The sequence below is a fragment of the Corvus hawaiiensis genome, chromosome 6 (genome assembly GCF_020740725.1).
Source record: "Corvus hawaiiensis isolate bCorHaw1 chromosome 6, bCorHaw1.pri.cur, whole genome shotgun sequence".
Lineage (NCBI taxonomy): Eukaryota > Metazoa > Chordata > Aves > Passeriformes > Corvidae > Corvus > Corvus hawaiiensis.
In genome coordinates, this window is record NC_063218.1 from 49,137,730 (window position 1) to 49,164,946 (window position 27,217).

The following is a 27,217-nucleotide window of genomic DNA, read 5'->3' on the forward strand; positions in this document are numbered from 1 at the left end:
TTAAATATTTCAAGAACTTCTTTACATGGTTTCCTCTGATGCATGTACTGTTGAGACATCTGTCTTCCGTACTAATAAAGTAGTCTAGATTTAAAATGAACTTCATTGGATTGCTTTGAAACTATAGGCACATATGGTTCATAATTAGCTGGATATCTCTTATAGTTAAATGATTTTTTCTCTCTCTCTCTCTCTCTCTCTCTCTGTCGCCCATTCGCATCAATAATAGAAGCAAACAAAGTTCCAATTGTTCCCTGTTGCGGGACATTATGTGCCTGAATAAATGGATGTTGGCTGTGTCTACATGGATTTGCCATATGGCTACAAAGGCCGAAAGAATAGGGGCAGTGTGCTTTGTGCCGGGGCGAGCAGGGCCGGCCGGGCTGGGTGGGGCAGGGCGCGGGGGGCGGCCGCACACCTTCCCGCACCCCCGGCCCTCCCGGGAGCCGGAGCCCAGGGGGCTGCGGGACGCGGCCCTCCCTGCTGCGGGCTGCCAACCCGACGGCTGCTCTAGGGCAGTGCCCATGAGCTGGAATTATTTGCTTTAGAGCCCCGTGCCTAAACTGTCCCCGCGGCGAGGGCTTTCCTCCTGAGCCAGGCTGGGCACACCTCGTGGCTCCTCGGGCCGAGGTATTTGGGAGCTCGGAGCAGGGATCTTTCATTGCAAAAAGTCCTATTATTAGTTGCGGGCTGGGACAATGGAGGTCCCAAAGGCACCTGCTTTCATGAAAGCGAGAGAAAAGCCCATAAATCCTGGAGGATCCAGCTGCCTCACTCCGGGTATTGTTGGCTTTCATAAGGAAAGGGAAAAGCTATTTTTCTTTTCAAAGCAGGGGAAAATCGTATTGAGTCAGCGGCCACTGATGCGGGCGTGTAAAATAATCCCGTTCTGATTAAGCGATCACGGAGCTGGAGGTAATCAATGTTACTTTTACAGCCAGGAGCGTTTGGCGGCCGTGACAGCGGGGGGAGAGGTTGGGGGATAAAGGGGGGCAGAGAGGAGCGCTGTGACAGGGGAAGACGATGTGGGTAAACCTTGAGCCTATTCACCCTGAGCCTTACTCTCTCAGTCTCCCTCCCCCCTCCGTGGAAGTGTATCATCTAGAGATCAGAAAGCCAGGAGTGACGTCCTCCTGGTCCCCCCCAGCGGCTGGGTCCAGTGTGGGGGTACAGCATTTCAGAGGTGCAAGGTTGAGAGGTGGAGTCGGAAAGACATAAATCAGTCCAGTCAGTCCCCACGGCTCTGGGAGCCTGGTCCTCCTCCCCAGCTGTACTCTCCAGCATCCCAGTACTGCAGCACCTGCAGCCAGCACCAGACCTGGTCTGTCCCCCGTTGCCGGGCAGCGCAGGGTTGGGGCCCAGAGCAGGGCGTGCGCCCCGGCCCCCGGGGGCTGCGTGCAGATCCCACGGCTTTAACCTGCCCTCAGGCCACGGGGATGAGGTGATGTCGCCAAGTGCTGCGGCTCCATGGTTGTGACAGCACTGTCACCAAAGCACTGTCAAAACGCTGGCTATTTTGGCTGGTGGGAGGGTTCGTGTGTGTGTATTGTTTTGCTTTTTACGTCTTTTAGGGCGAGCTGAAACTGCTGCCTTTCCCAGAACTGTTGTTTGTCCTGTAAATCATTGCTGGGCAAGAGGTACCAGGAAGTGCTTCCCTGCAGTAGCCAGGGCTCTGGGCTCCAGGCTGGGGAGTGAGGGCCCGCGGCCGAAAGGCGGGGGGGAAGGGGGAAGGTCTGCACAGCCGAGACAGGGGCATCCCCACCCGTGCTGACCCGCTGCACCAGTCACCCCCCCCGAGGCCGTCCCCAAGAGAGGGAGGCAGCGGCCCCAGCCCCGATGTGGGGCGAGGGGGGGGCTCCTCGAGGGGGGCAGATACAGCCCTGGCAAGAAAGGTTACTAAAAGTAACCATTACAACGTGCCGAAAGGCCGAAGTCAGGGTGTGATGAAGGGCGTGTGCTCCCCTCAGGCGCAGTTAACTCCAGCAGCGCTCAGCAGTTTGAACTTGTTTTTAAGGGAAGATGCCCCCCTCTCCCCTCCGAACCCTCCGCCAGCTTTTCGCGGCAGGGCGGTGGGAGAAGCGCCCTGCCCGTGGCGGGGGTCGTATTGCGGAGGTGTCCGTGGCCCCGCGGCGAGGGAGGACCCCCTCCACCGAGAGACGCAGAGCTGGGCTTGGCTCCCCGGCTGTGCCTGCCACCCCCCACCCCCCGGACTTCCCCTCCAGCACACACCAAGCAGGCTTGCGGCCGTTTCCTGACTTTTATTATTGAAGTTGTGGCATTATTTGCAATGGCAGTGGTACAGACCGGCTCAGGATCCATTGAAACAGATTTGTCTTCAAGTAAAGTCTAAAAAATATTTTGATTCGTAGCTACATCTTGTGAAAGCAAAAAAAAAAAAAAAAATTCCACTATAAAAATAAATTTACATTTTGTGAATAACAAAAGCAAATATAGTGCCCTTTGGCTTAACCAAAAGAAAAAAAAAAAAAAAAAAGACTATTGGATGTCAAAGTTATCCACGTTTCTGACATAAATAGAAAATATAAGTTAGTATAACTCTTAAAAAAAGTTTTGTACAAATATACACTTGTTTTTTTAATTTTTCCTTTTTTTTTTTTTTTTTTTTTTTGCACTGAGAGCTCAGCAGAGATTAAACATTTCTTATAAATGACTTTTAAAGCTTTACACTTCTGGCCAGTGTACTCACATTAGGCATAATACATTTCTATACAGAACGTCATACATTGCACTGTTGTACGATAACACTGCTCCGTGCGCGGCCGGCGCTGCGGCTCCGCTCCGGCTCCCGCTCCCAGGCCGGGCGGGCGCAGGGGGGTCCCGGCTCGCCGCGCCGCCCGCCCCGGCCCCCCGCGCCTCCGGGGCGTTGCGCCTCCCGAGGCGACGCGCCTCTCCCGTGGGTGCAGTAGTGCAAAAGTCTGGGAAGAACAAAAAGGAGGAGGAGGAAAAAAAAATAAGCAGGGGAAAAAAAAATTGGTCGTGGTATAGGAAATAACTAAGCGCCGCAGAAAGCGCCCAGATACCCTCGCCCGCTCCCGGGGCGCGTCTCACCTGGCTCACCGGAGCCGCTTGCGGGGGGTCTGCTCAGCCGGCACGGCGGCGGGGGGCGGCGGACAGCCGGCGGGGCGCTCCGCCGCTGCCTTGGGCTCCGCCGGCCTTTTTCTCCTCGCGAAGAAATCTGGATGGGGGACGGAGAGGAAAGAGGGGTCCGTCAGCCACTGCGGCGGCGGGACGCCCCCCGTCCCCCGCGCCCCCCGGCTCCCCACGCACCTGTGATGCGGGCGGTCGGGCCCCTCCGGCGGAGCCGCATGCCGCGGCGGCGGGGCGCAGCGCGGTTCTCCCGGCTCAGGCGGCCCCCGGGCCCCTTGCCGGCGGCGGGCGGCGGCGGCGGCGGGGAAGGGGGCGCCCGGAGGAGGGGGACGCGGCACCGTCCCACCTGCAGAGTCTCCCGGTAGAAAGCGGGCACGGCGCCGGCCTCCACCTCCTCCCAGCGCAGGCGGCCGGGCCCCGGCAGCGGCGTGTCGGTTTGGAAGTTGTAGTCCCAGCGGCGCTGGTCGTCCTCCCCCATCTCCCGCAGACGATCCCGCAGCTCCCGGCCCAGCTCCTCGTGGTCCACCGGCCCGAAGAGACTCCTGCAGACGGGGCTGCGGCCGTGCCCGGCCAGGGCTCGCCGGGCAGAGAGGCGCTCCAGGGCGGCGGCGCCGGAGAGGTGCACGTTGGACATCGCCGCCAGGCAGGACGCGGCGGGCCGGGAAGGCGTCGGTGCCCCCCCGCCGCTCCTCTCCTGCCGTCCCGTCCGCTGGCCCGCTCGCGCTCACACCGGCCCTGCCTCCCGCCTTTGAGCCCCTGCCCCCCGGCCCTGCCTTTTAAACCCCGCTCCCCGCGAGTGCGAGCAAAACACCATTAGCATAATAGTGTTTTCCCTGCCGCCAGCCCGCCGCGATTGGCGGGGCCCCCCCCGCCGCCCCCCGGCCCCCGGCGGCAGGGCTCCTGCCCGCGTCCTCCATTGGCTGCGCCGGGCAGCGCCGCGCCGCCGCCGGCCGCATTGGCCCGCACTGGCCGGGCCCGGCCCCGCCGGGGACCGGGGGCGGCCCCGGCGCTGGCCCGGCCCCGGGGGGCGGCCGCCGCGCTCCCCACCCGCTGCCGGGCCCGCTCCTTTTGTCTGCCGCCGGCCTCGGCTCCGCTGCCGCTTGGAACCCGGCCACTTTCTGGGTTGTTTCCCCCCTCCCCCCCCGCTCCGTGTTGCCTTTTCCGCGTTAAGGGTGCGTGTGGGAGTGTTTTTACTATTATTCTTACTATTATTTTGTTTGGTTGGGATTTTGTTTCTTCTCGAGGAGTGTCGCCAGGAGTTTCTCAGCATCCGTGGAGCGCGGGGGCTTGGGGCGGGGGAGATGATGCGTGTGGAGGAAAACGGGATCGTTTCTGGCTCGGGGATTTTTATTACACTGCTGCAAAACAAAGCGAGATGCTTGCAGATTTCAAAACAAGCTGAAGGCTATTTTTAAAAATAGGGCTTCTCAGCTGCATGGAAATAATAACTTGCAGCCTTAGTGAATAGAAGTACATGAAAACCACAGCATTTTCCTCTCCTAACTTTAAAACCCGCATAATACGTGTTTGTTCACTGCAGATGAACTAATCTCGCTATTGTCTTGCCAGGGATCAGCTGGCTTGTGCTTTACATTTTCTGCAGGTCACTGCAATCATTGCCTTTTGTTGTTTTGGGATGGAGGAGTATGAAAGGAAAAGAAGGGGGAGCATAACTGACACCATGCTAAAATTCGTCCCAGAACATCATCACACTGTTGATGCATGTCTCAGAGGGTCATCATGGCAATGATTTTTTCCTCTGCAGACAACAAGGAGAAAGATGAACCTCTTTCATGTAGTGTGTTTGGGAACCCCCTCACTCCTCATGTCCCTATGGCTCTTGCCTTTGGGAACTTCAAACCCTTGAGCAAAGACAACTTGGATCGTTTTATTCCCTAAAGGGAATAAAATTAATATTAATTCCTAGAATGTGCTGGCTCTGCAGAGACTGCCTCAGGTGCCAGCTTACTGTAGAGCTGGAGGGGTCACAGCTTTAGGCCCCATAGGTAGATCAGCTTCAAGAAGAGGAGCATTTGTCTTTGCATGCATGGAAAGGCCTTGCCAGGTGCACCAAAGTAAGTCTTTGAATGTGGTGTTTCCACATTCAGCCCATGTCTGTGACAGAGCAGCCCTCCGGCTGGGGACCCTCACTCCTGCACTTGCCATGCCAGTGAGGAGCCTGTGGCAGCTGGGACAGCTCCCGCCACCTCCCAGGTGCTGCACCTTCAGTGGTGCTTCCAAAGTCTGCCCACACCAGCAGGTACCAGCAGTGCCCGTGGGTTTGGACCCATGGACCCAGGGTTGGCTGCTGCTGGCAGGGAGAATGTTGGAGCCTGGCTCACTGCACAGGAAGGATCTATCCATGCTCAGGCTTCTGAGCAATGAGATGCCGTGACAGGTTTGATCTCCTGAAGTCATTTCCTGATGTTTGTGCGGACAGGTGGGGTGCTCAGTGGGAAGGGTCTGTAGCTTCGTGATTGAGAGAAGAAGAGGCAGCAAGTGCCTTCAGGGTGCAGATCCCCACTTGTTTCCTGGGCAGGCATGGCGTCACACCTGGCAGAAGACTTTGCTGACCAGTGGTACAGACAGACCACTTTCATTTCACTAATGGTGGAAGCACTGGTGTTTTAGGAAATGTGAAGACTTTTTTCTTTCAAAGATGCCTGCTCAGATGTTATGTTCTCAACAGCCATTCTCAGTTTCCCAGGTGAGTTGGACAACCTACCCATGTGGCTGTTTTGGGTGGCTATTACCCCACTGTCCTTTCTGTCCCAAAATGGCCCTTGAAGGTAGCCATATGGGGGTCTCTTGGCCCCAAGGATATGATTTAGGGAGCAGGTCATGAAAAGGCTCTCTGAGTTCCTCATCACTAAGAGCACATCATCTTAAAAAGCAGGAGGTGAGCATCAGTTAGGCACAGGTTGAGCCAGGAGAGGTGGGTCTCACAAGTTGGGATGGTTGGAGAACGTGGTGAACATGGCACAGTGTTCACCTGGGGACTTCTCTCAGCAGCCATCAAACGCATCTCTCGGGATGTAGGTTGGGGTGGTTTTAGGAATAAATGTGCTATGCAGAGAAAATGCTATGAGTTCCCCAAGAAACCTGCTGGAAAAGTGCCCTCTATTCAAGACTCGAGCCGAAAGGCAATGGCCAGGTCCCTGCAGACAGGGGCTCTTTGTGAGGAGTCCTCGCGAACCTGCTGCCGTTCTTCCCCCGTGCCGGCGAGGCCTTTCCTGTGTTCTGCCTCCTCCGTTTTAGACATTCCTGCCATGAAAGCTGAATGAGCAAGATCCCCTGCTATTTGCAAGATGTGGGCGTGCCCTCTGCAAAATCCAGGTCGTTGTCCTTCCAAACCCTTTCCAGAGGTGAGCCAATATTTACGCAGTGCTTGAGGGACGCAAGGAACGATGGTTCCAACGATCAGGGGTTGCTTTGTGTTTGAGGCCACTTCACTTCCAGCTCACCTGGGAGGTAAAGCAGATCAGGTTTGAGGTTACCAGCCCTGCTTTTTAGTTCAGCTTCCTCACTGTTAATTCTCCCTAGCGCTTTGACTGGGTTTTTTTTGTCCCAATATACGTTTAGGTTTTAGCTGGTGGGGACAGTCCTGGGTACTTTCTGCTCACAAGCTGCCAGTTCTAGCAGTGTCTGGTTTTTTGTGTGTGGAGATAGAGAACATCCAGCCCATTTGAGGAGGAAATACTGCATGCACAGAGAGATGTTTTTAATTTAGTGAATCTGTGAACTCTCAGGACAGAGGGGTAGGTTATGATCCTCTAAACCAGCAGTTTGCCTAACATGAGCTACAAAATCTTACCCAAGAGCTACCACCAAGCCTATTAGCTTCTGTAGAAATTCCTGCTCCAGAACACTGAGCAGAGTAATTACTGCTATGGTTAGAACAATGCCCCATAAGAATGAAACATTTTTGCTCAAAACATCCAAGTCATATCTGCTTATGTCAGAAAACATAATGACTTTACCTATTGTGTATTCCTGCTGGCTGCTCTGTTTCAAAAGGGTGAGGGGAGGGAAAAGCAAACTCCTTTATGGCCTGTGCATCATTGCAAAGGGATTGCAATTTCAGGAAGTTTATTGCATTTGACTATTCCTGTTTGGAAAGGGTCCAGGTTGTCAGAGCCAGGGCTGAGTCTGATGGCTTGGCAGACAGGGGAAGAGAGGTCCTTGCACTGTAAACTGAGCAAGGAGTAACCAAGGAGATTTGATAAGAAGTTATGGAGGTAACAAAAGAGAGATTCTCAGTGCTGTCATGCTGATGGGGCTGGCTGTTGTGCAGCTCCAGGTTAACTTATTCGGAGGAGAGGGTTTAGTGAGATGCTTATGTATAGAGGCAAACAGTGCCCATGACATGGTGCCATGGAAGAGCACTCCTCTGTCTTTTGGCAAGTCTTGGAGTGAACTTCTCCTGCAGGGATTGTCCTTGGCATGCTGCCAGACAAGCAAACCTGTTGTTGGGCCCTTGAGGCTGGGAGGTTTGTGCTTTGCTCTCTTCTCTTTTCCTTTAGTATACAGTTGTCATCTATGCTAAGCAATGTTTAACTCGGGATTCTTCAAATATTGTGTGATCCACACGTGATTGCTTCATTTCAGAACGTGTTATATCCCATAATTGCTTTAGCAGAGGCACAGACCAATAGACGTTGGTGCTTTATCTCCTTTGCACTTCTCTTTTACTATGCATATGATCATAAGCAATTTGCATTTATACCAGTGGCAATTTTGCTTGGTACTTTGGAATCCTGCTTAAATAAACTGATTACAATTAAGGTTCAAGTTAGGACAGACTACTCAAATCCTCACTGAGGCTTTTCTACCACCAAAGTGACAATTCAAATTATTCAAACTGGTATAGACTCAGAATTTTCCATTTCTTGACAAGGTCATAAAATGTCAAATTATTAGATTTGATAGCTAGGCAAAACCACACTAGATCAGGGGTTAAAATGGGGAAAGGCAATCTGAACAGAACCCTGAAAAATTCTGACAGTTTTAATTTGGTTTGAATTGCTTTTTGTTGTGTTCTCAAAAAACCAAAAAGCATAAGCTAATATCTCAGAAAAAAATTGCTTCTTTTCATTTAATTTTCTTTAGTTTTCTTTTTTATTATTCTTTCTGTTCTTGGTTGTTAATAGAAGTGCCAGCCTTGCTGTCCAGCTGCTGTGCATCATTAGGGTAGCACAAAGGTAGCAGTGAATTTAGCCTAATCTATTGATGGACCTGCCAGAGCACCAGGGGCCATTGCATTCTCTCTTCACACCCCTCTTTTGCTCTTTCCATCATGTTGTTTTACTAGATGAACTCCACTCACCATCTGGCCCTTCATCCTGTCTGGAAGCCCAACTCATTTGCAGGATGCTGTGCTGTTAACTTGGAAAGCAGGTTGGGAATGGCAGGTACCAAGCAGCATTTTGAGCTCGCAGTACGTACCTGTGGAGGGTGGCTCTTCTTTGCTTACTGTCTGTGTAGTTACATTTGAGCAGTAGTTAAATACTCCGTTTATTTATATTCCCTGCTTTTCTGTTGGTGTAATTCCTGTCAAAGTCATGCTCTACGCTCACAGGTCCTGTTCATTGACACTCTTTGCATTAAACGAGAGGTTTGCATTTTGCTTGTTTTGACATTCTCCTCACCTTTCATCTTGATCCATGGTAATATTATTTTTGGAGTAGCTTTTCATAGGTTATTTCTACTTTATGTAGAGGGAGGTAGGGGTGAAGGGGCCATTACACAGGTTTTATTTTTGGTTTCATGTTTCTTAAGTAAACAGGTTTTTTACTGCTGGTAGTCTAGCACGAGTCCTGAAGCAGATCATTCGTGGCCTGGCCTGTTGCAGAGGGGAGGTGCCTGGTCCAAAAGCAAGCTCGAGAGCAGCGGTAAGTGCACCAGAGGCATCTTCGTATGGATCCTAGCACATGCCTAGAGGGAACAAAACCTAAGGTGTATGAAAAACTTCCCCAAAGCCCTATAAAAGCCTTGAAATCTGACTTTGAAAGCAACACACACTCGAGAAGTGGAGGGTGTCTGAAGAATCCTGACGATGAAGACCTTAAAAACACTGTGAAGGGAGAGTAGCCAATCCAAGTTTTACTCGCCCCAGTCCGTGCGGCGCTAGCGGAAAGCCGACCGGGGCGATCAGCGCTGGGGCCGTGCCGGCACCTCGTCCCTCCCCGACCCGCAGCTCTCTGTCCCTCGCCGCCAGCCGGAGCCCCTGTCCGGCCGCGGATGGATGCGGCGATGCGCGGGGCAATGGTGCCCTCTAATGTCGGCCGACCCGGAGCGCCGGGCGCTCGCCCGCCCCGCTCCCCCGCTCGCCCCGGGGAGCGCGGCCTCGCCCCGCCGCCGCCCCACCTTCCCCGCATCGGCAGCCCTTGTCTTCCCGCACCCCGCAGCCCCCCTGGCTTGTCGGCGTGCTGTCCCGTCATCCAGTCCCCGGGGGTGGCTGCGGGTGACCCAGAGGCCTGAGATGCTCTTCACCGCGTAAGGGAGCTCCGGGCTGGGCTGTACTTGGTAACAGGCTCTCTGCTTCCCCACAGAGATCTCTCAAGGGCATAGTTTGCTGGGGACACTGCTCTCCGGGCCACCAGCCTGCAGACAGCCCTGGGAAGCTCAAGGGGGACCAGGTTATGGAAAGGTGCGGATTTTAAATCCATACGGTGTGCACAGTGCTTCTAGAGTAAGGAAATACATCACAGCTATAACCACCATCCTAGCGATTTTTCAAGTTGCTCCAAGTTTGTGTGATTCTTTGACAAGATTTATGAATAGAAGAATACACTCACTTTACTTTGTGAAAAATTAGGGTTGAGGTGTAACTTAGCTATCATTGAATCATAGAATGGCTTGCATGGCAAGGGACATTAAAGATTATCTTGTTCCAATCCCCCTGCCATGGGCAGGGACACCTTCCACTAGACCAGGTTGCTCAGAGCCCCATCCAGCCTGGCCTTGAACATTTCTGGGGATGGGGCATCCACAACTTCTCTGGGCAACCTGTGCCAGTGCCTCACCACCCTCACAGTAAAGAAATTATTCATAATATCTATTCTAAATAGGTATTTTGGTTTAGAACCGTTAGCCCTCACTCTGTCACTACACTCCCTATAAAGAATCCCTTCCTATCTTTCCTTTAGGCCCTTTTTAGGTACTGGAAGGCTGTTCTAAGGTCCTAGCTGTTCTAACTGTCCCAGTGTGTCGCCATAGGAGAAGTGCTCCAGCCCTCTGATCATCTTTGTGGGCCTCCTCTGGACTCACTCCAACAAGTCCACGTCCTTATTTTGGGAGCCCCAGAGCTGGATGCAGCTCTCCAGGTGGGGTCTCATGGAATAGAGTGGAATAGAGCAGCAGAATCCCATCCTTTGACCTGCTGCCCATGCTGCTCTTGATGTAGCCCAGGATGCTGCTGGCTTTTGGGCTGCAAGAGCACATGGTCAGGTCATGCTGAGCTTCTCATCTACCAATGCCCTCAAGTCCTTCTCCCCAGGGCTGCTCTCAATACATTCTCTGCCCAGTCTGAATGTGTGCTTGGGATTGCCCTGACACACATGCAGGACCTGGCGCTTGGCCTTGTTGAACTTCAGGAGGTTCACACAGTCCCACCTCTCCAGCCTGTCGAGGTCCCTGTGAGTGGCATCTGACATCATAAGGTATGGAATATCCCTTTGGTTAATTTGGGTCGGTGGCCTGGTTTTGTCCCCTCCCAGGACAGCGCTGATGCTGTGCCAGTGCTGCTCAGCAGTAGCCAAAACACTGGTGTGTTACCAACACTTTCTAGCCAAATTCCTTTTTCTCCTTTTCAGAAGTGAGCATTTTGTTTCCCCTTTTTCAGTCACCAGGAACTTTGCCAAACTGCCACTTCTCAAATATGACAGATAGTGACTTTGCTCAATGGCAGCTCTAATCCTGGCAGTCAAGACAAGCAGATACAGTTGTAGAGGATGCAGACCTTGAGACACTTGTCTGGCTTCATGGAGGCCTGGCACATCTTGAGGAGTCCCAGGAGTTTTTTCTCTTATACATTTTCCTGCGGCAGGTTCCCTCTCCGTGAGCGGTTGGCAAAGTAATACAGTGCTGTGGGATCTGGCTGTTCCTTCTCTTGCACCCCAAGCTGGATTCCCTCTTCTTATCTGCCTCTCCCTCAGGGCTTGCTCCCTCCATTCCCTTTGATGGGGTGTTGAGATATCCTGCAATGACGCAGCATGATGAGATAATCTTTCCTCCCTCCTCACCCCTCAGCTTCTTGTTTGTATTCTTTGATTAATTTATCTTCTCGCCTACAGCTTTAAATTTGCTTTTAGGGTAGTAACTTTCTGAAGACGCAGCACTAAAATTTTATTTTTTTCTTAACCTAGAAAAACAATCACCTTGTAATCTCTCTGCTAGAATCATAGCATTAATTTTGCTGCGAGCATTGAATGTGGACCAAACATTGCCCAGCCAGTGGTGAAGCTGCAGAGGGAGTGGTTCAATGAGCTCCCTTGGGGAAGTCCATCACATTCATTTTACAGCAGTTTAACCATAATAGGGCTACCAAGCCCACAATCAGGTGGGGAGTTAATTGTACCTGGATCCAGCAGCGCACCACAAGCACGTTTATACAATGCAGAACAATTGGTGCTGTGACTCATTGCTGGGAGCTCAGCCTATGTTATACGTGGGGCAGCATCTAGGGATACATATGTGCCATCCACAACAGCACTCAGTACACATCGCATTAGTCTTCAGCATCCCACAGATCCAAAGAGAAAACAATTGCCATGTCCCCTAACAGAGCAGAAGAGGTGGAAGACCACAGGTAACACTAGCCAAAAGGCTTTCTCTAATGATTTGCAGTACACTCACTGACACAGCTATTGCTTAATGAGACAGATCATGAGTTTTGCACAGAGGCTGGAAGGACCTGTTTCCTGAGGTCGTGGTTGTTACTAAATACTCTGATTACATGTGGTCGTAATGTCCTTTGGTGGATGGTGGAGGCCAGGAGAAAGTCAAGTTTATTCCTGTGCTATGACCAGGTTGAAAAATCATCAGGTTATTCTGTGGCCTTAAAAGTTGCCCTTAGCAGTGGCTCTGAAACTTGTTTTAGGAGCTATTGCTAAAACAAGTGTGTAGGGCACTGAGCTCCAGGTGCCTGGTTCTGTTTCAAGTAGGATGAATTTTAGACTTTAGGACAGGACAATCAGGCACAAAGAGATGAATTTGTACTTCATTCTCAATTAAACTTTAATTCCAAAAAGGTGCAATTAAAGACACACCCTGATGCTGTGCAAGATAGTAGATATCTCACTGCCCCCCAGTGAGCGTGCATGTGAAGGCATTTCAAAATTACATGGACCAAATTCTTCTAGTGTGAACCATGAGACACATTCTCAAACATAGTCATGACCACGTGGATCTGAAACAAATGTTTTCCTAACAGTAAAAGCAGAAGAGGAGCTGGATGAAAGACTTGAAAGTTAAATCCTGGCAGCATGGAAATCAGAGGCAAAATTCCCAGTGAACTGAGGTCAGGGTTTCAGTCTGAAGCCAAGTAATCCAGATTTTGTACTTCTCAAAGTAAAAGTGAGTCAGCTGGTCATCGTTGGTATTCAAAGAGAAAATAGAAACCAGGTGAAATCATTTAAGCTGGCAGTGGCCAAATGGTTGTGAGTTTGCTCTGGAAGGAAAGAAATGTATCTGGAGGTGTTATGTTTACGGAATCTCATTGCTTTCTAAATCAAATGCACTTGCTTTGCAGATGGAAGAATGGTGCTCTTTTTTTTTCTTTCTTTCTTTTTTTCTTTTTTAACCACGAGGCTGCAAATTTAATCTAGAGTCTTTTCTTTTCATGCACCACAGCCATTAAGCAAGATTTGCCTCTGACCTGCCCCAGCAATCCTGCAGCTTCTGAGGGCACCTCCAGTGGATTTGTGGTGGTTGTTGCTTCACCTGCACAGAGATGGCTGAATTTGGCAGCTTGATTGATGAGGCTCAGAAGGAACATAACCCACTACTCCCCTGGCTGTACTGGGCAATAAATAAAAGGAATAAATCCTTATTGTTTTGAAGTTAGTGAGGAGAGAGGCTGGGCAGACCTGCTGAGTAGATTGGTGTCGGTTTTAACAGGAGCCTTCAGGACCCAGTCAAGGTTGGAAGTTGGGGAATTACTTCCCAGCACCCTCCCTGGGGCAGTTTTACAGAGCTCATCTAAAAATTTGTAGAACTTCCTTGATTTCTGGGTTGTGAGCCTGTGATCATCTTGGGATAAGCTTTAAAAGTATTTTGAAATAATTTTTAAAAACAAATAGCTCTTAGGGATTTTGTCTTGGGAAAATCTGTGTGTGCCACTCATGTCGTGATGCCAGGATTGGATCCTAACAGTGTGCAACGTTTGCTCTGATTCTTTACAAAGAGAGATAAATTTTAATTCACAGGTCCTGGTGTTGTTCCAAAATAATTCTGAAGAATTATTATGAGAAATGAGCTTTCAAGGAGAACAATTGAGCAGGTTTGGTGTTTTCTTGTGTCAGACATACCTGCAACATGTTAGAAACACATCCTCATCCTTTGTTCTGAACGAAGGCCATGCCTATAGAGGTTGAAATTGGAAAGAAGATAATTGAATGGTACCATGCATAGTCTGGCTTCTTACAGCAAAATTTCAGATATATTTGAAGTGGGATTTAAGTATATGGTAGAGTAGGTTGAGCATAGGGATGTGTCTTCTAAACTTTTCCACTCTCATCTATCTGTCCATGCTAGAGTTGTATTCAGTGTTCAACATTGGTTTTGCTGAATTACCTTGAAAATTTTCCCCAAACCACTGTGAAGATTCATCATATACCCCTCAAGAGCCTTTAGTGGGTTCCCCCTACAATCTCAGTGCTAAGGAGTCCCTGAGGAATTCCCACTTTCAGCAAAGGTGGTTTGATTTCTTTTTGTCTCAGGTAAATTCAAGCAGAGGTTGGATGGGCAGGCCAGAAGGAAACAATGAAGCATCTCCAAAGCCTTTTGGTGGTTTGAACAAAAACCCCAGCTTTTGTAGGACTGTCATTGCTCTTGTATTCCTAACTAAAATCAAGATGGTAGTAGTTCTCCCCAAGTAGCCCTGGCTACAGCCTTTATTGCTTATGCAGGGGATGCAGACCACCTAGCTGGCAGAGAGGATACCTCCAGGGACTGGTGTCTTCCAGAGCTTTGAAAACTTTGGTTTTCCTGGTTCAGTTGACTGACAGGCAGGGGTGCATGCTCTGTTCCAACTTGCAACAGTGTGAACTCCAGGATTTGGTCTGACCTTACAAGACCATTCAAGCCTTCATCTGAAATGAGGTGTTTTGCTTAGGGGGAGAAGAATAAGGACCTTGGATGAGGCTTTTTAAGTCATTTAGAGCCCAGCTAGATCAGGGGTTGTGTAGTCATGTTTGCACATTTCACCACTTTCAAGCTGCTGACAAATCCAGCCATGCATGACCCTGGATACCTCTGTTTCTTCCAGCCATAGGCAGCAAATATCTGCAACACAGGTTTATCCCCCACTCATGTAGGGGATGAAGCCATGGGGTCAGCTGTCCTCTTTCCACTACATGCTATGTTAGTTCCATGCAAGGCTGGGCAAGGATTTGTCTTACCCTTGTGTGCAGGGAAACTGTATCTGGGATGTGCAAGGTTTTACAGACACATGCTTTGCCCTTTTCTAGTTGCTCTATACAGAAACACGCGCTAGCAGGAACACTGGATACACATCCGTGTTTTGTTTGTGCTGTGTGTAGCTTTGTTGGAAGGCTGAATGACAGAGAGATTCTTGTTACATTGTGTTGCTGGTGGTCTCCTGAATGCTTGAGATTTATAAATCAGGCAATTGTTTGATTCTGACACAGGAAAATGTTTTGGTAAAGGCAGAAGCTTGAGACTAGCTGAAAATGTCTGGGACTCCCATTGTGTGCAGAATGTAATGTGTGCAGAGGAAATCTGCAGCATTCCTACAGCAAACCACAACAAGAAGCTCCATACAGCCCCAATCAGTCACAATTCTCATATAAATTATAACGGCCTAAATGTTATTTAAATGATAAACAGCTTTTGCATTCCAGACATTGCTGCAATTCCAGGAGGTGGCTGCGCAATACCAGCTGAATGAAATATTGCACGTTGCAGGCAAAGTATGAGGCTCTATTTGTGTGTGCATCCGGATTTGTCACTTCTAGCATATTCTTTGGCTGTGAACCTTGGACTCCCAATGCACTGTGTGTATCTTGGAGCCCAGGGCTCCATCCATTATCCAGCAGCGAGTTGTCTGAAGACTGGGCATGCCAACATGCCAGGAAGCTGAAGACACAACCACAGAGGCAGCAGAAGCATTCATTGATTCTGCGCTGTCACCACGGCTTATTAGTGTGTGGAGCTTTGCCTGGACCCTGCTCAGCAGCTGATGGAATAACCAGACCTTCATCACAGTTTCCTACACAGATGGACAGGTCACACTTCCTTAAAACAAGTGTGGCTTGTGGAAGAAGAATGTCAAGTCCGGGGGAGACAATCATTTGCCCAGCAGCGAGGTCATGCAGCAGACCTGGGCTTTCACTAAAGGTCATCTAATTCTTGCTGATTCTTCAATGTTCTGGCATAACAGACTGGAGGCATTTGCTGTTTTTTGATGTCCCTGCTTGAAGGAGAAGCAGCCCAGCAGCCCTTCTGCACTGCATGGCAACAGCTCATTGAAACTTGAGGGGTTTCTGTTTGCTCGGGAGATTCTGGGTAGGGAGATGATCCAGAGGTGAGTTCTCTGGCTGAGCTGAAATCATCCTACACAAGGTGGCACTCAGTGTGAGCAGGCACAGGAGACTCCTGCCCTGGTGAGGTCCTGCTGGAGCCCAGGAGACTGGATGGGTACAAAGAACTGAGTTTTTCTTCCTATTTGGTCATGTTATTTTTGGTGTAACTCTCCTGAATTCAGGCCACAGGATTTTTCCAAAACTCTTTTACAATTGACACAGTCTCTGTCTCATCTGCATGTTCTGTTGTCAAATTCCAATATTCAGAAATGTTCTCTTTTAATTTTTCCAGAATATTAGAAGAAACTGCCCTGTGGTTAAACAAGGGAACCAAAGGATGATTGAATCTGACTCCAGCCTCTTCCACAGACTTCCTCTGTTTTCAGGGAAGTCATTAAACCCCTCTGTCTGTTAGAATCCCATCTGCAAGACAAGGAGGATTTAATACTTTTCCCTCTTCTGAGTCTCAACCTCTTTTTGTGTTTACAGGGCACCAAACAGGGCCTCAATATTAGTTGGAGCTTTGGGAGTTTACCATTAAAAAGTTAATAATAACCAGCCATATTTCATAGAATCACAGAATGCTTTGTGTTGGAAAGGACCTTTCAGATGAAATGTGATTTGCAGTTTAATATGCTAAGTAACAAAGGCTTTACCAAGAGAATGAACAATAGGCTTTTCCATTTCACAAAATAATTTGCTAGGCATAATAAATACACCAGCATTTTTATAAAAACGAATTATAAATAATTGCTTTTTGCTATTTAATACACAGATAGAAAAAGCCAAAAAAATACAGCAGCCACCAGGAATCTGATTTCATTGTCAATTTGGACTGTCTCTGCAGTTTTTATGAAAATCCCTGAAGACTGTGCTATTTTTTAAACTAAACATGGCTGGTTTGGTTGGGTTTTTTTTGCTGGCCATGTGAAGTCTTTTTCCGTTCATTAGTGAGCTGCTTTTTTCATGGACACAATTAGACAAAGGAATAAATCAGTCAACAAACTTGGGATACAATTTTGGCAGTACCAGGCCATCTATGCTCTTATTTGCTTAACTGTATAAATCTTTCACCAGAATACAAATGAGGCCCATTCCCTTGGTCTTGGGGTCGGGGAAAGAGAGGGATCAGGCCAGATCCTGCAGATTTGATGATTACCACCGACCATGGCTGGTGTTAACCCGTTTCCCTCATTACAGCCGTTCAGCATTCCCACTATTGAGGAATCACTCTGAGATAATTCTTCCATTTCCTTTCTCATATTACAGAGTTTAAGAAACATCCCCAGGACAATGGCTCCCTGAGGACTGTGTCTCTGTGAAGGGCTGTTATGTCTCTCCTTGTCTGAATGTCTGCCTGCCTCACTGTTTTTGGTGAGGTGGCCTCTCAATGCTCTTCCAAAGAGAGGAAGGGTTATCTCTGCTGCTTCTTGGGCAGGGAGATGAGGTATGTTCATAATGATTCATCTCGCACCTCATGTCCCTCCTGGCACCCCCAGTACACAGCACACAAAGGTGCTGTTTCTCTTTGCAAGGAGAAATGAAGGTTTTGCTGGCGACAAGAGGCAGTGATTCCCTCCCTGGCATTCCCAGCCAGCTGTCATGCTTGCCATGGCTATGGATGCGTACCCACAAGGGCAGGGATTTGTGACTGATCTATGCTGGAGCAGGATTTGCTTTATCCCACTGATTTTTTGTGTAGCTGAAGAGACCGACCAGTTTAAATTTGTAGAGGATTGAGGCCTGAGAGATGCCCCTCATTTCTGGGTAATACATTTGCATTTTCATCCCTCTTCAAGGTTCTTTTGAGGCTGTAAAGCTTGTTTTGACCCTCTGCAGACTCCCACCCAGGGGACCTTGTATTCCTCCAGATCATATCAGGCTCCCTCTCTGAAAAAATACAAGGCCAGCGAAGGATTTGAGATTTATTTCCCCCCAGTTTATCATTTTCCAACCAACATTTTCAACTTGCGCTATTGATGTGGGTGGATTTTCCTTCCCTATGCATGTGCTAGCCTTGCTTCCCATTCCAGTAATTTAAAAAAAAAAAATCTGCCCAAGTAACATAAACAGTGAGCCTTTATGATTTTAAAAGATGTTCTCAGGTTTCCTGCTCTATTTTTTTCAGAGATCACCAGATAAATAGGGCTCAGGAAAGATATACCAGGAAGGGCAACTATAAATACTCCAAAATTGCTGAGAATAAGTGTCCAGGCTTAATGCATAACTAATGGACTGATCTGCAATTTTACCACAAGATATTTATCTCCTTGCTTGTTTTCATGGTAGTCTCCCTGAAATATATGTCTATTCAAAGTTTATTTATCCTACCCAAGAAAATTCATTTCCTCTTCATAACCTTTCCTCCCCAGTTTCAAAATTAATTTTGTGTTTCAAAGATGGCTTGTCTGTGACTGAGTGCTACCCATGGTGTAGGCTATAACTGAGCCAGAAGGAGCCTTTAGATAAAAATGCAGTGCCAGCTTATGCCATCTGTCATTAGTGGTGCATTATCACTACAGGTATAAATGAGCTGGCCCCGAGCTGCATGGCTGCAAATGTGATGTTCAGCAGAGCATAGCTGGGAACAGGGTTAATCTTCATCATACTTAGGCTCCTGCAGACATTTTCAGTCAGACTTCTCACTCAGGGGAGGAGGAGAATCTGCCTTGTGTCGTTCACACTGGCTATATTTCCATCAGTGCTCCTGCTGCCACATTCAGCCCTTAGACCGACTGATTCATGGGGCAAGAGTCTAAAAATCAGGTGCTGAAAGTCAGGGAAGTCCCAGTTCCTGTGCAGAAGACCTTGCAAGAGGATACTGAGATGCTTTGAGGCTGCCAGCATCTTGGCCAGGTTTGGAGAATACAGCTCATCCCTGCATCCTTGGGGCCAGGGCAGCATGGACATGACCTGGCTCATGACTTGCAAAGATGGCTTAAAACTGCCACCTTCTTGCCTTTGTCCTGTGTGGGTCAAAGTGCTGGGATGGGGAGAGAAATTATCCTGCCCGAGGAGACTACGGCTAGAAGAGGATCACCTAGCTGGGCCCAGGGCACTTCCTTACTTGCAGCCTGATCTGGGATGCTAAGGAGCAGGCTTGGGTGCTGAGTCATCCAGGGGTGTACAGGAACTGACGATCAGAGCTTATTCTCCACGGACCTCTCCACACCAGGCACCAAGTTTAGCTTCCTGCTTTTTAGAACTGTGCCTTTTGCCCCAGAGGCTGGAAATTAAACTCTGTGGTTTTTCACTCCACTTCCCTTGTCAATGCCAGTAAAAAGAAGCCAAATCCAAGGGAGAGCATGTGGCTGGCTAGCTGTTTGCACTGGCAGGACGAGGCTCCTATCTGGTGGAGAGTGGCTGCATCTGCAAGTCGTTGCTTCCCCGGTTGCCTTGCTGGGATCTGTTTTCAGTTGCTGCTGAGACAAACTCACCAGTCAAAACAGTCCCAGGCAGGAAGGTTTCCTGTAAGCACTGTTTTACATTGCATTTGTATGAGTCTCTTTTTTGGTTGTCTTGAAACATCCATAAACAGAGTTCTGTCATTAATTTTACTCTTCTATTCAATGATAATTTGTGCACTGTGTCTATCCAGCACAAACCAGGGAGTGATGATATTGGTACTGTAGTGAAGGACATTCAAAGTGCAGGCGAATCCATTGTTTTGCTCTGAGATGAACCAAATGTTGAGCACTGATCCTTTGCTAAGCTGGGATACATGCTGGGTAATCGTCCTTGCTCAGTAACAAATACAGATTCTGGCATCTTGTGAGCTGGATCTGCTTGAGTGCCAGTATTGCTGTAGGAAAGTCATTTTTAAAGGTGCTTTTTTCACTCATGCTCTGCGTTTGTGAAGGGTTGTTTCTGTGCAATCTCCAGTGATATGGTACCCAACCCTTGTGAGAGATTTAACCTTTAGAGTTCTCCCTCCTTTGCCAAGAGGTGGAGCCTGGCGGCCTTCAGCAAATCCCAGAGCTCAGTGGTGATATGTTGAGCATAAAGGTGTGCCCAGAGATCTTACAGTTCACTCTCCCCGGGCTTGGTTGGAATCCTAGAGCTCTGACAACCACTCCAGACCCAAGCCAGCAGACATCTGTGTGTGTCTCTGTGTTGATGTGTCTGTGTCAGCCTTCATGGCGAGTCAAGACTCTGTTTCTGAGCAGAGGTGTTACTAAATTAGGGGAACTGAATGACATGGTCAAGATGCAGCACAAGAAATTCAGATTGGGCAGTAGGAAAAACTTCTTTCCCAGATACTTAGAGAAGGGGCAAATCTCTTTTCTTGGAGATTTTCAAAGCTTGCCTAGAAAAAGCTACAGTTGAACTGATGTGTTCAAGCAGCAGGGTGGATGAGATCTCCAGTTCCCTTCCTTCCAAAAGTTCTATAATTGTACAGAGTCAGAGCATTGGAATCTCTGCCTTCTTTTTCTCTTCAAAATAAAGATAATCCTCAACCAGACTTCCAGGCTTCAACGAGTGAGAAAACAAACAAATAAACCCCCAAGCAAACAAGCAAGCAGACTAACAAATAAAACCCTAAGTAAACAAGCAAGCAAATAACAAAACTCCCAAAGGCCAAATAAGTCTTATTTATTTCATTCCCCAGTCGGCAGTCAGCCTCATGATTTGTGTGGATTTAATACCTTTTTTTTTTTTTAAATGTTTTTGACCTTGGCTGGTAATCTGTAGTCTGAGTGGAGTCACATGTGAACATTTGCTAGCTCAGAATTACTATAAATTTGCAGCACCTGGTAAAGGATGGAAAATGGCTCAAGTAAAGGTGTTGGTGAGAGGGGGTCTGACTGCATATAAGACTTGTGTTTGTTCTGGGATCTGTATAAACCTTCTGGAATTGGAAATAGCTGTTCTGCTGTAAGCTTCACTTGCAACCTCCAAAAGTAAAAGCAAAGTGCCTTTAATAAAGAATTAAAACAGTCATCTCTCCTGAGCCACCAGAGGCAATAGAAGTGAAGGAAGTGAAACAGTTAAAAGAGTTGAAGAGCTTATCACATGCTCTTGTTTGGGGCAATGTTCACTTTCACTTCCCTGGGACACTCCAGCTGATCTTTGTTGTGATGGTGCTTGGGGCAGTGAGCCCACCTGGGACAAGGCTGAAGAACCAGATCTGTGGTTTGATGCATGGTTATTTTTGATCCTGCCTAGCAAGTAAGCAAAGGGAAGAGGAGAAAAGAAAGAAAGAAACATTAAATCCACGGCATGCTGGCTCAGCACCTTTCACACTGTAAGCTTTGAACTGTGCACACAACTTCTGCGCCTTATCTATGCTTCACGTTCTCAGCTAGGAAGTGCCTTCGTGTCGTTTCCCAGCCTGTCCTGCAACAAGTTATTGTGCTGTGAGCATTATGAATGCAAAAACCAGCTCTGAAGGTGAGGAAGAAGCCTCAGGAACGAGGAATGAGACCCTGGGGAAGAGTGGCTACTTAGGAGAGGCCAAGAGGGGACAAGTGATCCGTGTTGCCTATGCGATTGCAGCCCTAGACCTGACCTTTCTCTTCATGCAGATGGGAGTCATGCCTGTGAGTATGGGTTCTCTTGCTTCACAGCACATCTCCTTCAATGCCAGGCTCTGTAGTTTTGCAGCAAAGTCGGAAGATAGCTTCTAGCAGGAAAGAGGAATGGTATTCTTGAAGCGGAAAGGAATACTTGGTATCCTTACCGAGCAGGCAGGCTGTGTCTCTCTCCAGGGTACACCCAGGCCATAAAAGCTGCTTTATTACATGGGCTGTAGTAGCGCCAAGAGCCCTTTCCTGGCCTGAGGGCTCTGGGTGAAGCTGATGTAATTTGTGTCTTCTTGCTTGGACTGTGAGAGTGACCCAACCAGCAGCTATCAGGAAGCAGAGGTTTCAGATCAAAGGTGGGTTTTTCTGAGTGTGTAATTAACCAGCTCAGAGGGATTCATTGCTTCTCACTTACTGGACTCTTCTGTCTGATTTTATAGAATGAGTGAGGACTTTTAGTTGGAAAAGACCCTTAAGATCATTGAGTCCAATCAGAAACCTAACACTGTCCCTAAGTGCCACATCTACACATTTTATGATACCTCCAGTGATGGTGATTCCACCACTTCCCTGGGCACTGTGTTCCAGTGCTTGACAATCCCCTCACTGCAGAAACATTTTGCAATATCCAATCTAAACCATCCCTGGCACAGCTTGAGGTCATTTCCTCTTGTCCTATTGCTAGTTACTTGTGAGAAGAGACTGACCTGACCTGGCTACAAATCCCTTTCAGGTGGTTGTAGACAGAGATAAGGTCTCCCTGCACCTCCAGGCTAAACAAAAACATGACACAACAAAAAGATGAATCAGAAATAGCTGTCCCTTGAATATAAAGTATTTAAATTAAAACCTCCAAAGTATTGTGGCTCTTCAAGGTGTGCATCAGTGTTTTTTGCAATCTCAGGCTGTGGGTGTACCATCCAGTAAAGGCAATATTTGCTCATCTTGTATTGATTCTGGCTTGCTTGATTAAACAACAGTTCCAAGACTTTTCCATAGTCATCTCCCAAAGGATGCTTGGGCTGCTTCAGGTGCAGGGTCTGGAGGCAGGAAGGCACTTAAAACTTCCCTCATCCCCCTTAGCAGTTGCTGAATATGTGCAGCTGTGTTGAACTGCAAAGGTAAATGGTGATACAGACTTGTCACCTGGTGCAAAACTGATGGTTTTGATCACATCCCCCTGTCCTTCAGGGTATGGGACAGAGACATTTGGTCTTTATTAACCAACCAGTGTCTGGCCTGATGAAGATTTCATCTATAGGGGTGGGGAGCTGACGGAAGTCATTGTTTGGAGCTGTGATCTTCTCCACACAGACATTAATATGTTTATTCATAAATATAACATGCTTCTTTTCAATTTATTTGTTGGGTTTGGTTTTTGGGTTTGTTTGTTTGTTTTTTAGTACTTGGCAAAGAGCCTAGGTTTGGATTCAGTGGGGTTTGGCTACCTCCAGACAATCTTCGGTGTCCTCCAGCTCGTGGGAGGTTACATTTTTGGAAGGTGAGAATGTTTCTCATGACCCTTTACATAGCTGAAAAAGGCCAGGCATTTTTACGCTTTCATAAAAATCATTTAGTTCTTGATTGTGGTTCTGTTGAAATGTTTGAGGATTTCATAATGAGCAAGGGAAAAATAAATGCTATTATTAGAAATACTGCAGCATAGAAGCAGCCTTTATATTAACTTAGCTACATTTTAATGACACACATTTAAGTGTAACAATATCCTGGGAATGGGCTTAAACCATCAGAGCCCTCAGAGCCCAGGTCCTAACAGCTTAATCCTGCAACTATTTTACAGCCATTTGTAACCTTAGAAGTGTCTTGTGACTGGGAAACCAAAAAAAAGGAGGGTCTTTATTGATGTTAAGTAGAGCTGTCAATGAAAATAATTGAATGTTGTGTCATTTCTTCAGCTGAATCTGCATCCATGTTGAATATGAATTTAGACTTGCATGGACATTTAAGAACATCTAAGAATCTTTTAAGATTATCTATAAACTCAGCTATCAAAATAAGAAAAGAGTGGAAAAGACTAGGGTTTTCTGCCTCTTTACCCCATGGAACAGACTTTCCTGTTCCTAATGACATGTAAATAGCCCTAAAAAATTTGAGTGGTGGGAGAATGCATCCCTAAAGACCAGGAAAAATGAAACCCTGAAAAAGATGTGTAATTCAGTGACAGAAAACTAAAATGAGACTGAGCAAATCTAACTTCTCTTCTTAATCTTGCTACTGATTAACAAATTAATAAATGGATAGGGAGCTGGTGTGTGCTTCAGTTTTTGTGCATGGAATTGACTTTTCTGGCTGACGTAGATTGGGAGCTCTACAGGACCCTCTGGTACATGGGGTGTGGTGCTTTGAGCATCTGATCTCAGCCCTTGGACAAATTAAAAAAAAAAACCACCAACATTTAATTCTGCAGTACTGCTTGGAAGAAAATGTGTTCCTAAAAATGGAGATGGTGAAAAGGGCCCACTTTTAGTGCTTTTTCTATTAATACACAAACCTAGAGTAGTATTTCTGTCCTGGATCTGGTGCCACCTGCAATCTGGTTCTCCTCTGTGCATGTCATTCACTAATACCCAGAATCACTGCTGAAGGGAAGGAAAAAGGCAAACCAGAATCTGTCTGGGACTGAAGGTGTCTATTGCCAGATTAAAGCCAAAATTTGCAGTGTAGGTTTGAGATAAAAAGGATTTTTCTAGACATGAGACTGCTTTGATATCAGTGTAAGGGTAAATTAAATAGAAAATAGGAAGAAAGGGGAATTGGAGAGAATGTGTTGCTTAGCTCAGTCGTTTGGGTTCTTGCTTGATGCTGCTAAACCGACATGAGAACATAAAGCACTGTCTTTACCCTTAAATAACAAAAAAAAAAAAATTCCCACACTAACAATGTAATGATTTGTGGTCTTTAGGTTACAAACAGCAAATGTAAACTTCCCTGGCTTACATGTAAACAGCAAAGTTTTGACCTGTACCTCTCCCTCAACACAAAACCTTTTAATTACTTAAGCTTAGCTCTGTTTGTAGAGCAAACATGGCATTTTTAGGGAGCTGTTCCTCTTAGTGTAAGCACAACTAATTGCTATGCAAGGTAATGTTCCTCTGCCAGCTGTAATACGTAGCTTCAGTCAAGTGGAGGAATTACCCTGAGAAACTCTATCTAAGGCCTGTTTTATGGCCATCTTAGCCCCTGTTGCTCAGAGCCCTTTCTGTGGCACTCTCAGACTTTGTCGAACTTCAGCTTTTTAAGCATCTTGGACTTGAATTACAGCAAAGAGTTGGAGCTGGGTCAAAACCTGATTCAGCTGGGCTTTTCGCTTGTTTGTGTTTTGGGGCTTGGGGGGTTTGTTGTTGTTTGTTAGTCTGTTTAGATGTGGTGTTGTTTTTCCCCCTAAATAGAAGCAAAACTGATATACTATTATGAAGTCTTTGGGTTTTTTTTAAACCTAAACAGAAACACGACAACCTTGTGCCATTTCTGTACCAGGTTTGCAGATCAATTTGGTGCCCGAGCAGCCTTAATCCTCTCCTGTGCATCTGGAAGTGTCTTCTTCCTGCTTATGTCCCTCTCCACCAGCATCCCCCTCCTCTTCCTCTCCAGGCTGCCAGGAGTGTTCATGCATGGGATCCCAGGTAAGGTCAGTCAGGGATGAGTAGCTTTCCAAATTGCTTTTACTGCCTGATTCCCCCGCTTCTTGCTTGTTTTAGTGGAAGTCAACAGTTCAACAGCATGAAGGAAGGCAGGAGATCTCAGGGTACTGGTCCTCAGGGATTAGATGGTGGGAACATGAAGCAGCAGGTGGATTGGCTATGGAAAGCAGTGCTTAGTAGTCTGTAGTTCCAGGCCCATCTTCCTATATAATCTTGAGGAAATTGTTTGGCCTTGACCATCCAGACATGGGTAAAAGTCACTTGCTGACAGCAGTGTTATCCCAGACTTCTCAAATGCCTTCAGGAAAGCTTTTTTTACAGGAAAGCTTTTCCCTTTCTCCTGGTAAAATGAGCATACTGGTAAAAGGTAAAACATTATTACAAAAATACCTTCCATTACCCACTAAGATGTTCTGTTTTGGCTGGTTCTGTTTTCCTATATATTTCATGTAAAAGACATAAACTTCAGCTACTAGAAGTCCATGTAACTCATGCAAGAGGACTCAATAATGCTTCTTGCCACTTCTGAAGTGGTTTACTTGAGTGGTTTGAATGGTTCTGTTTCTCATGACTGATGGGCTGAACCAATTCCACTCAGTGATGTGCATGAGCATGTGCCCTGGGATTGAAAGGACCATTTTGTGGCAGGCACTCTTTCTGTGGCATAAAGATCTGTATAGAATGATTGGGTTGGAAAAGACCTTTAAGATCATCGAGTCCAACAGAAACCTGGTCTCTGTAACTCTCCCCCACGCCACCACCACCAGGTACTCCCAAAGGGATTTGTGTCTCCACATTAAACTGATGGAGTGTCCCAGTGTAGCTGATAATCTCTGCTGATCAGGCTGTTATGTTCAAAACTGATGGACTGTGGAGCTTCCAGAGGGGAGGGCCATTGTTTAGAGGTTCTCTTCCATTCAGAGTATGAAAATTATGAGCTGGGGAAACTGTCTGTGGCCAGAAACCAACCCAGAAAAGTTTTAATTGGGGAAAGAAACCCCCAAAAAACAACAACAACAAAAAGCTCTTAATGGCTTAGCAATAAAGCCATAGGAACTGCTGGAGCATCTGCTCAGACCCCGTGGCAAGCTTCTTTTAAGGGATATTTTTTCCCCCCTGCAGGTGCTCAGAAGGTTATTACAGATATGACTACTCCTTCCCAGCGTGCTGGTGCTTTGGGGAAGCTGGGCCTTTGCTTTGGAGTGGGCATCATTGCTGGTTCTGCCCTGGGAGGTGTTCTCTCCACCAAACTCGGGTGAGTGGCTCACCTGTTTGGTACTGATTTTGTTGCAACCATTGAGGGAGCTGGGTAAGAGATATTTTGCTGCCCTACAACTTTTGGTATCTTACTCCTGGTGGCAGTAGAGGACCATACCAGAACTCAAAATTTTGCTTTCCATGCTGCTACAAAGAATGCTCCCACTGTTTTCAAGGAGATCTTGTTGAAAATCTCACCTTCTCCTATTTAAATATATTTTAAAACAAGCTGAATTGAGAGGTGGATTCTGTCCTTCTCCTGAATGTCTTATCTTCGGAGCGGAGTGTGGTGAAAAGCAGCACACAGGGCATAGCCTGCTTTTAAGAAATGGTGTTGTACAGCTGAGAAATGGAAATCAGGAGCACTGTGAAGCTTGTGGAGAAAATTGAGTCCTTGGGGGATGCTCAGTATAGGGAAAGATCTTGGGATACAAGAAGGCAAGCTTGGGACAGTGGGGGAAGAGAGTGAGGAGGTCTAGCCCTGTCACAGCAAGATGAAGCACACACCTGACAATTCCATGTTACCCTTCCACAGCCTGACACATCATAGCAGGCTGCTACCTTCTCTTATAATGTGCAATAGCAAAGAAATTCTCAAAAGGTATGGTGTGCCAGAGAATTTTGCAGGCAGTGAAGTGCATGTGGCTGTAATCTCCTTGGAGGATTCCCCAGTAGTGCTCTGGTGGGGGAAAAAAATCCCTTGTGAACTTTCAAACTTTTGTTTTGCTCTACTTCTTTTTATTATGGATACTTGCTTCTGCAGATTCAGGTTAAAATAACTCTACAGAATAGGATAGAGGGTAAAAATCCCTCTCATCCTTGTCCTAGTACCATAAGCTCTGTGGACTGTGTATGGTGACCCTGATCCCCTGGGTGTTTTGCACAGGGCACGCTGGATTATGAT

The 27,217-nt window shown here is 47.4% G+C and overlaps 2 protein-coding genes and 1 long non-coding RNA gene across 4 annotated transcripts in view; 2 read left to right on the forward strand and 1 right to left on the reverse strand.

Annotated features, from left to right (window-relative positions):
• Positions 1–2,243: 2,243 nt before the first annotated feature.
• Positions 2,244–3,973, reverse strand: CDKN1C (cyclin dependent kinase inhibitor 1C). Its single transcript, XM_048307186.1, has 3 exons — positions 3,289–3,973; positions 3,070–3,196; positions 2,244–2,936 (listed from the first exon to the last, which is right to left on the reverse strand). The coding sequence occupies exons 1-2, from the start codon at positions 3,740–3,742 to the stop codon at positions 3,075–3,077; spliced, it is 576 nt and encodes a 191-aa protein (XP_048163143.1). The 5' UTR covers positions 3,743–3,973; the 3' UTR covers positions 2,244–2,936; positions 3,070–3,074.
• A 155-nt stretch (positions 3,974–4,128) lies between these two features.
• Positions 4,129–13,131, forward strand: LOC125326904. The gene is made up of 7 exons (XR_007204067.1): positions 4,129–4,280; positions 5,648–5,815; positions 6,367–6,473; positions 8,420–8,545; positions 8,887–8,999; positions 9,660–9,757; positions 10,257–13,131. It is a non-coding gene; the product is annotated as an uncharacterized LOC125326904 (long non-coding RNA).
• A 128-nt stretch (positions 13,132–13,259) lies between these two features.
• The window catches only part of SLC22A18 (solute carrier family 22 member 18), a 67,436-nt gene continuing 53,478 nt past the window's right edge, over positions 13,260–27,217 (forward strand). Inside the window, exons 1-4 of one of the 2 annotated variants that reach the window (XM_048307948.1) lie at positions 13,260–21,412; positions 22,798–22,895; positions 24,893–25,038; positions 26,179–26,311. In XM_048307948.1, coding sequence (XP_048163905.1) covers positions 21,239–21,412; positions 22,798–22,895; positions 24,893–25,038; positions 26,179–26,311 — 551 coding nt within the window. In that variant the 5' untranslated portion in view covers positions 13,260–21,238. The remainder of the gene's footprint in view (positions 21,413–22,797; positions 22,896–24,892; positions 25,039–26,178; positions 26,312–27,217) is intronic. The other variant, XM_048307947.1, reaches the window with a different exon arrangement.